At 44.8% G+C, this 10,139-nt stretch overlaps 1 protein-coding gene across 1 annotated transcript; it reads left to right on the top strand.

The window, feature by feature from the left end:
• Positions 1-3,089: 3,089 nt before the first annotated feature.
• Positions 3,090-9,442, top strand: YARS2 (tyrosyl-tRNA synthetase 2). The gene is made up of 5 exons (XM_080553634.1): positions 3,090-3,922; positions 4,420-4,587; positions 7,124-7,279; positions 7,609-7,779; positions 8,254-9,442. Exons 1-5 carry the CDS (start codon positions 3,105-3,107, stop codon positions 8,411-8,413), a joined length of 1,473 nt encoding a protein of 490 aa, XP_080409760.1. The 5' UTR covers positions 3,090-3,104; the 3' UTR covers positions 8,414-9,442.
• Positions 9,443-10,139: the final 697 nt, after the last annotated feature.

Consider the following 10,139-nt stretch of genomic DNA (forward strand, 5'->3'; position numbering starts at 1 on the left):
CGCCTCAATAAGTTCGAGAACCATCTTCTCCATGATTTTACCAGGCACTGACGTGAGACTGACAGGCCTGTAATTGCTAGGGTCTTCTTTCTGACCCTTCTTGTAAATCGGCACAACATTTGCCAGCTTCCAGTCTACCGGGACCTCTCCAAATTCCCAGGATCGTTGAAAAATAATTGAGAGAGGTTCCGCGATGACGTCCGCCATCTCTTTCAGCACCCGGGGATGAATCCCATCCGGACCCATGGACTTGTAGGGATCCAGGTGGAGTAGCAAATCCCGCACACGTTCAGGGTCGGTTGGGAGTTTGTCATCCCCACCGTCCCGGTCCTCTAGCTCAGGGCACCCTGGGTCCCGAAGCCCATCATCAGCATTGAAGACAGAGGCGAAGAAGGCGTTAAGCGTCTCTGCTTTGCCTATGTCATTGTCTGTGAGGAGACCTTCCCTATCAAGGAGCGGCCCTATGTATTCTTTAGTTCTCCTTTTTCCATTCACATATCTGAAAAAGCCCTTTTTATTTTCTCTCACAGACACAGCCAGCTTCAACTCTAGGTGTGCTTTGGCCACACGAATTTTCTGCCTACAAACACGAACAGCATCCCTGTATTCTTTCCATGACACCTGGCCCTCCTTCCAGTAGCGAAACACTCTCTGTTTCCGCCTAATCTCCATTAGAATGTTCCTGGTCAGCCACGCCGGCCTCCTGCCCCGCCTGCCTGACTTGCGATATTTAGGAATTGCTTGATCTTGTGCTTCTAGGAGGCATCGTTTAAAGAATGACCAGCACTGGTGGACATCGAGGCCTTCAAGAGCAGTTTCCCAGGGGACCTTGCTGACTAGTTCCCTGAGCAGCCTGAAGTCCGCTTTCCCCATATCTAGGGATGAGGTTTTGGTGGCACTTTTCCTTCTGTCACCGTAAATTTTGAACTCAACCACTTCATGGTCGCTTTGACCAAGGTGGCCACCAATCACCACATCTCCCACCAGACCCTCTCTGTTTTCTAGCAACAGGTCTAGGAGGGCACCTTTCCTAGTTGGCTCCGTTAGCACCTGCACCAAGAAGTTATCATCTAGGTGCTTCATGAACCTCCTGGACTTGCTCGTGTCAGCCGTGTGGCACTCCCAGTTAACGTCTGGCAAGTTGAAGTCCCCCATAAGGACAAGGGGAGTTAATCTCGAGGCCTCTCTTAGTTCTGTAAAGAATAATTTATCGGCGCTATCGTCCTGGCCAGGCGGTCTGTAATAGACTCCCACAACGACATCCCCTTTATTCATTCGTCCCTTAATCCTTACCCAGAGGCTCTCAACTTTGCCATCACCGACCTGAAGTTCCACACAGTCCAGCCCCTGCTTCACATACATCGCCACCCCACCACCTCGCCTACCCTGCCTGTCCCTCCTGAAGAGCCTGTAACCATCTATCGCAACACCCCAGTCACAGGACTCATCCCACCAGGTTTCGCTTATGCCGATGATATCGTAGTTGCAGGACTGGGCCAGGAAATGCTCTCCCCTACTTAAAATGATTTATTAAAAGAGAGTTTTTATCAGTATTATTATTTAACACTGTTCAGACCTAAACAAAAAAAAAAAAAATCTTTCCCAGTCTGTGTTAACTCCTGTGGCATTAATCTAAATACCTTCTCCTATTTTACTTCTGAAATGCATACTCTGCCAGTACTTATCTGTGTGGTCAATACACAGAGCGAGACTGTCCAAGACTGGAAGGGCTTGTTACAAAAGCTATGCAATTTCTCACCAAATCACCAAAAGAGTTGATATAATTTTCCATACTCAAACTTGCTGTTAACTACTATTGACTTCCTCCTACTGCAGGGCTTCATGAAAGCATCAAGCCATAGTAACCATATGGGATTTCAAAGGCTTTTTCAGGGTCTTTTAGAACTCCCGCTGCATTGAAGTAGACGCATTGCTTTGTTGCAGTGAAGCAGAAAGTTAATCAAAAGGAGTGGACAGTTCTGGGAAGCGGTAGAAGAAACAAGAACATTATTTTGCTGGTCTAGAAGTTCCTTGAGGTGGCACATGACTTGAGCAAGCTATTCCCATCATGCTGCCATGCCAGCAGAAGTGATTTAATTCAAGAATACAACCAGAGAGAACAAGGAAGTCAACAGCAGGTAAAACACAAAGAAACGGAACCCAATTTCTGATTAATCATGTCAAAGACAGTGTTTTAAGCAGGTCCAAATTTAGAAAGTTCACGAATTCTAGAGTTCTTAAGTTTTAAAATTCTAAGTTTGTAATCTTACTAATTTCAGTTTAATGGCCTGGTATCAGTTCGGCCCAAGTAACTACTCAAAGCTGGAGACCCGATTTCCAATGTATTTGAGAAGGAAAGTAATGTGAAACCCTGGTGTTTTGGGATGGCGGATTGGGAAAAAGTGAAGAACGAGCCAAAACAACGTTCTTTTATGTGGATTTTCTTTAATACCCTGAAAGATAAAGGCACACAAGAGATAGTCCTGCACCACTTTTACCGTGGACTATTAAAATCTTTTATTAATTGGTAACAGAACACACAACATCTTCACGTCATGTAACTTTAATCATAGAATCATAGAATATCCTGAGTTGGAAGGGACCCATAAGGATCATCAAGTCCAACTCCTGGCACCACACAGGTCTACCCAAAATTTTAGACCATGTGACTAAGTGCACAGCCCAATCTCTTCTTACATTCAGACAGGCTTGGTGCAGTGACTGCTTCACTGGGGAGCCTGTTCCAGTGTGCAACCACCCTTTCGGTGAAGAACCTCTTCCTGATGTCCAGCCTGAACTTCCCCCGCCTCATCTTAACACCATTCCCGCGGGTCCTGTCACTGGTGATAACGGAGAATAGGTCACCTGCCTCTCCACTCCCCGTTGTACCGTTTGTACCGTAACGCACCGTTTATGAAAAAAAATAATAATAAAAAAATCAGGGCAAGGCTCCTAGAAGGGGCATTCTGTAACCGAACTCACTGCGGGGGCCCCGCAGCGCCCTCAGGCGGCCTCCGCCGCGGCTGAGGCCGGGCCCGCCCCTAGCAGCGCCCCGCCCCGCCCCGCCCCGCCCCGCCCCGCTCCCCCATCGTGCCCCGCACAAGATGGCGGCGCCCGCGCTGGGGCGGCGCTGCGGACGTGCGGCGGGGCTGCGGGGCGGCCTGCGCCGGGCCCCGCTCCCGGCCCCGCTCGCGGCCCCGCTCCCGGCCCCGCGGCCTCTCCACGAGCGGGCGCCGCGGTCGCGGAGCTCCGCGGGCCTGCTGGCGGCGCAGTGCGAGCGCGGCCTGTTCCAGGAGGTGTTCCCGGGGCAGGGCGCGGAGGAGCAGCTGGCGGCGCTGCTGGAGCCGGGCCGCCCGCCCGTCACGGCGTACTGCGGCTTCGACCCGACGGCCGACTCGCTGCACGTCGGCCACCTGCCGGCCGTGGCGGCGCTGCTGCACTTCCAGCGGGCGGGCCACAACGTCGTGGCCGTGGTGGGCGGCGCCACGGCGCGCCTGGGCGACCCCAGCGGGCGGCTGCGCGCTCGCGAGCCGCTGGCGGCCGAGCGGGTGCGCGACAACGCGCGGGCCCTGCGGCTGTGCCTGTGGCGGCTCTTCGAGAACCACCGGCGGCTCCTCTGGGCGGGCGGGCCCGGCCTGGGGCGGGCCGAGGTGCTGGACAACGCCCGGTGGCTCGGCCGCCGGCCGCTGCTCGGCTTCCTGTGCGGCGCCGGCGGGCGGCTGCGCATGGGCACGCTGCTGAGCCGGCAGGGCTGCCGCGAGCGGCTGCGCAGCGCCGAGGGCATGAGCCTGGCCGAGTTCGTGTACCCGGCGCTGCAGGCCTACGACTTCCTGCACCTCCACCGCCGCCGCGGCTGCCGCGTCCAGCTGGGGGGCGCCGACCAGATGGGCAACATCATGTCCGGCTACGAGCTCGTCACCAAGTACGGCGGGGGCCGGGGAGGGAGGGGGAGCCCGGCTCCCACCCTGGCAGGGCGGTGTGGTGAAGCTCTGCTCGTCTGCGGAGTCTGGTGCGAGTGCTGCAGAGCTCACAGAGCGTGCAGGCACGTCAGTATGCGCTCAGTGCGTGCTACTGCAATGTCAGCACAGAAAGCGAGCGCTACAGGTGTCCCAGCCCCGCGAGCAGCATCGGTTAGTACATAGACCAGAAGGCAAGATACAGGACACGTGAATGTGCCAGTGCTGCTGCTCACAAAGTTGTTTACTTGAAGTACTTAAACTTCACTAGACCCAAAGAACTTAAGTTTTTAAGCCCAAGGTATTTTTTCCTAAAGCACGCTTCATAAAAGTGTTCTCACTTCTTTTGCGTGCCCTCCCCCCCTATCATTTAACTGCTTTACGGAAAGGATAGCATCTTACAGAATGTTGGAGTGTTCCCTAACTTTGCCAAAATGTGATTTATATTCTTCAATCTTCTCAGGATGACAGGAACAGATGTGTTTGGAATTACTGTACCCCTTATTACCAGTACCACTGGAGATAAACTGGGAAAGACTGCTGGCAATGCAGTTTGGCTCAACAGAGACAAGACTTCTCCCTTTGAGCTGTATCAGTTCTTTGTCAGACAACAAGATAACATAGTTGAAAAGTAAGTGCTTTTTCTTCATCTTGCTTTTTGCCAGATCCTAACTGTTCTATGGGGATATGTGCAATGGAAGGTCATGTAATTAGTATCATTTCTCATGTCTCCTTGTAGACATATGTGTTAACTGTAACCACATGTTAGTTAAACAGGCATGACTGATTCATAAGTACAGAGGTTAGTGGAACCTGTCTCCATGCTGCTATATGTATCATAAATTACTATGTGCATGACCGGACAAGGAAAGTATAACACGTCATTCTGCCAGTAGGGTGAATTAAATTTATCTGATGGATGTTAATTTTAGTACTGTAACATCATGACATCAAGTGAAATCTCTCCTGTAATAACTAACTGCAGGTTGATAGATAATAATACATAATCGCCAGAAGTTTTTGGCTAGTACGAAGTATTCAGAAACACTACATTCTGATTGCAGGTTGCTTAATGACTTACGCGTGAAGTTCAACATTTAGAATTGCAACGCAATGATAATTGCTTATCCCTAAGAAAATTAAAATATTGTCTTGCGAGGAAAAAGCTAAGACATTCGTATTTGTGATTGTATTAACTGTCTAGATCAGGGGCCTCCAAATGTTTTGGACAGGCACCCCATCAGTAATAAATAAATTTGAGCATGCACTCCCAGTACATGCATATATATGGATTTGTAGGTTTTAAATATATATACATAAATACACACATGTACTGTTGAACTTCTAGTATTTTCTTTCTATACCCCAGTGGATCATCTTGCATAGTCGCACTTTGAGACCATTGGTCTAGATAAAAACACACCTAGAAAAGCTACACTTTAGTGGTGTTAGCACAAGTTAAAAGGGGAGAAAAGGGTATTGTTTTAAGCTCATTGTAGGTGTATAAATGTATTTACAAGGTAGACGTTTTCAGGATTCAGTTTTAGCCATTATCAAAAGTAAAAACTAAGGCTGAGAAGCAAAACAGAAACAACAAAATTCACATACGTGGTCAAATTACTAATTGCTTGCACCTCCTCACACCTAGCAGTAATCAGCACCCTCAGGTATGGTTTAATATCGTAACTATAGTAGAAAACATCTCATGTAATTTGGCTTACCTTTGGACAAACATACAGTACATTGGTATAGATAATAATTCATGCAACTAAGTATTAATTTTAAACGTTTAGATGATGGGAGAAGTGCTTGTTACTTAAATGACCAAAAGTACTAACGTGGTGAAACCTTAAGGCTGTTTGACCTTCTTCTTATATACCTTGCATGGAAAGAAACTTTAGTGGATTTTTTTCAGAATTGCAGATAGGAACAATTGGCATAATTTTGACTCTGCTTAATGTTTGAGGGTGTTACCGAAGTGATCTGTTCATCTTCCATACTGGGACATGGAAGCAAGGAGTTCAGCTTACAGCTATAATGGCAAGTGGATTGAAGGATGTCCAACTGTAGCTACTTAAAATTGTAGCACACACAAAGACAAAATTGTAAATAATCATTACTCAGGGTAAAGCAGTTCCAAATCCAAAGCACAGTCTTGTGTTCGTTTTGCTGAGTCTGAATCCGAGTCAACCACACAACTCATATTCTCACTGAACAGCGTAAAAATATTAAAATCACACTAAGAAAATGTGAAAGCATAGCAAAAACATGAGAAATTCTGTCTGTCAGGCTTCATGGATGGCTAAGCTCCACGCTAGAATGCCACTGAGAAGGCTGATAGCTTTATTCAAGGCATCACGTTAGTTTTCAAATCCGTGTTTCTTTAAATACCAGCATCAGTGTCAAATCTGAGTCTTCATAAACCTCAGATATGTCTTCACTTTCGTGCCGTGACCTGCTTCATAACTCGGTTACCTCTCTCAAGGGTTCATTCCTTGATTTCAAATAGAGGTTCTTCATCCACTGCACTTTTCAGACTGCAAAGAAGGGTATGTGGGTACTTAACATTTAAATGTTTCCTGCTTTCAGACTTTGTAATAGTAAAGGTACTTTTGTTAGTACACTGCATTTAACAGTACTGCAAGCGCATTAAAGCGGGCCTTGTTGTAAAGGGTATGCCTGGGATATGCACCTGTAAATTATTGATTATCCTAAATAATCTTCCTGTTATATTCATTCATCAGTACACAGTATGCTTCTGCCCCACGACTAGCATAGCATGTGGTACTTCGCATTAGCATATCGTGTAACTACTAAAAATATGTGGTAGAACTGCATGAGTTGACCTGTGATTGCAATAAATCCTGTGAAGTATTTACCCCGCTCGAAAAGCAAATTCTTGATTGCAAAACAAGCTTCATAAAAGCATTTTGCGTGTTATTTCTGAAGACATTACCTGTAGAAAAATATTAAATAAAACTTGAGTTATCTTTGTAAGCTGAAGCATGTGGGCAAAAACAATGAGTTGTCTGAAGGGACAGAACACCTGTAATACGGATTTCTTTAAGAGGGAATCATTTTAGTGTTGCTAACGAAGTTTAAATGACACAGACAGGAAATCCACAGTGATGCTTATGTAGACAAAATAACTTTTTGCCTGCTCATAGATACCTGAAACTCTTCACCTTCCTTCCTCTTGAGGAGATTGCCCACATCATGGAAATGCACACTAAAGAACCTGAAAAATGGGGCCCTCAGAAACGACTTGCTGCAGAAGTAACCAAGCTTGTTCATGGTACAGAGGGGCTGGAGTCTGCTAAGAGGTGAAGTTTGATTTGTCGAGCAGTTTTCTTTCAGATTTATTCAATGGTAATTATCCAAGGCTTTTCAGGGACTGTTTTCATGGAGTCAGTTGTTGCTCAGCTATTAAGAGAAAAAATGTAGTAATGCTGTAGACTTGAAGATACAATAATGATACAAGATTGCAGGAGAGTGGGTTCAAAAAAAATAAATTCAGGGCTGCAAGGGAAGTATTCCTAACTACTTCTGCGGACCCTCAGATGATGTCAGGGAGGGGAATCTGGTTAATTGAACTGCACTTTGTACAAAGATGAGACAAGAACTCTATTTTGAATGATCTTTGTTCTCACAGGTGTACTAGAGCCCTTTACTACAGCAGTGTGGAGGCACTGGAAGCTATGTCTGACCAAGAGTTACAGGAACTTTTTAAACAAGCTCCTTCTGCTGAATTGGTACTTGAACCAGGAATGAGTGTGCTCGACCTATGTCGCAAAGCAAATGCCATTCAAGATGGACCTAGTGGGTATGTTATCACCTGCACTCTTAAGTAATACCTCACTTCAGTGGTTTGAAGTAGCGTGCTTTTTCAGATGTTAAACGGAAGGTCAGAACAACCAACTCGGGTAGTAACGTGTTCGCTATCTACATACCACTTTTAAATAAGAGTGGGACAGGATGCCTCACTACGCTTTGAGGAGAAAGTGTCATGTACTGTGCTTAAAAAAAATCTACAGCTGATGAAGAGACAGCTAGCAACAGTGCAAGTTTCCTTATCCCTCTCAGAAAGTGTTGGAATTCTGGAGGCTAAGGTTGATCTCAGTTACTCTTGACCTGGACTAAATTTAAACTGCTTAAGATCTAAAAATTATTCCATTATAGATTAAACATACAAATAAAAACCTGTGAAATAGCTCTTAACTGATCGTACAATACTTAGCAGCAATAGATGGCTTCCTCTTGCAATTACAAGTTGTTGTTTTTGTGTTTTTTTTTTAAGGTACCAGAAAATTACAGATGGTGGAGTGTCAGTAAATGGGATTCGAGTAACCAATCCTGAGACTGTTCTTATTCTTGGACAGCATATTCTCAAGAATGGAGTATCATTGCTTAGGGTTGGAAAGAAAAATTACTACATTATAAAATGGCTGCAGTTGTGACAACAGTGTTTCTCTACTGCTTGTTTTTTTTCTGAATTTTCTCAGAGCATACTCTGTTGAAGATGGACTTGAAGATGTTTCTATACTGTGCATTACTATGCAGCTCACAAACTGCCTGATACCAAAATACAGCAACAGGGTTCAAATAAAGGAAGCTAAGATTCTAAACATGTATGATTTCATGTTTTGTTTCTGACAGTAAATTACTGAATCAGAAAGTAATAGAAATTGTTACCAGATTTTTCCTATCTGCTGTACATCTGATTCCTTCAGATAAGCCACGCTTCATGTATACCACAAATCGCAAATAGCCTGAAAAGCTGCACACCCTACATTATGATAGTTGTACCTACATTTGGATCTTTGGACTCCATTGAAGTTAAGTATTACTATTTATTACAGCTGGGCTTTTCCTTTTTTCCTAACGCAAAACTTCTATAGTTAATGCAGTGGCTATCAGTATCAGTAGCTAGACTTGTGTGACATGGCTCTGTCCACTATGAAATAAGATACAGAACTATCTAAAACATGCAAAAGGAACAGTTGGAATTGCCATAGAAAACAGGCACAACTAAAATACAGAACTGAACACTGTCATATGCAACTCTTAACTTTTTTATTTTGCATAGATGTTATTCCAACAGAGATTTTTAGATGTTCTGCCTTACTCAAAGTACCATTCGTAAGAGGATATGAACAAGAAGACAGATCAATTCCAGAGTCCAGAGATGGATAGTAGACTCTTGCCCTACTTTAACAACCTACTGCCTTGCAGGAGGGAGGGGGAACAGTGACCAGATACGCTACAGCATAATTCACAGCAAGATGAGCAACAGCATTCTTGAAACTAGTACTTCTAACAGAGGACGTATGCTGCTGTCAACTTCTGACTTCATCTTAACGCAGAAAACCTGGATAAGTGGGTAAGAACAAACAACCTACAATCATTTTTTTTTTTTTCTTCTGGATGTTTGGTTTAAAACAAGTTGCAGAAGATTCATAATAAATAAGTGGAATGGTTAAGCCTGATATGTAAGCTTCTTATTATTGGTTATGTTATGGGCATACTGCATACAAGCTTTCCAGCCTTAATGTGGTAAGAGAGCATATTCACTTCTCAAAATGTGAGACAAATCAGACCCTTCAGACAGAGCAACACGCAAACACAGTACATCTTGATTAAAGAACAAAAAATTGACCCTACTACTTATGGTCTAGCCAACATTTGGGATCGTAGCATCCTCGTTGCCTTTTAAGGACAACATGAAAAGTGAGAATGTACTTCAGAGTTGGTGGAACAACACCATCTACATTTAAAGGCAGCATTGCTTTATTTCATTGCTCTGAAAAAGGAAACCAAAAAAACCAACCCTTCATTACTAGTCACTACAGCTACTTACACACCTGAAATCAATACAGTGGCTTGCTAAATTCAAACTTTCCCATGATGGGGGCTGAATCATTTAGGGAATATAGGTCCCACATTATTCACAACCAGATCAACAACAGTAAAATAAAACCACATGTGGTTACCAAAAATATTTGCAGTACATAGCCATACTTGAATAACTTTGAACTAGTTAACTCAAGTGCTAAATTACAGTATTGTAGCAGGCTGGCTCAAGCTTTTTTTAAAGGGGCCTTCCCTACCCTAGTACAAATAGGTGTGAAACCCTCAGTCTTATGAGGGTGCTCATTTAGGGCATCCATTGCAGTGCAGTTTGCA

The sequence above is a fragment of the Anser brachyrhynchus genome, assembly GCF_964034855.1.
Source record: "Anser brachyrhynchus genome assembly, chromosome: 1".
NCBI classification, from domain to species: domain Eukaryota; kingdom Metazoa; phylum Chordata; class Aves; order Anseriformes; family Anatidae; genus Anser; species Anser brachyrhynchus.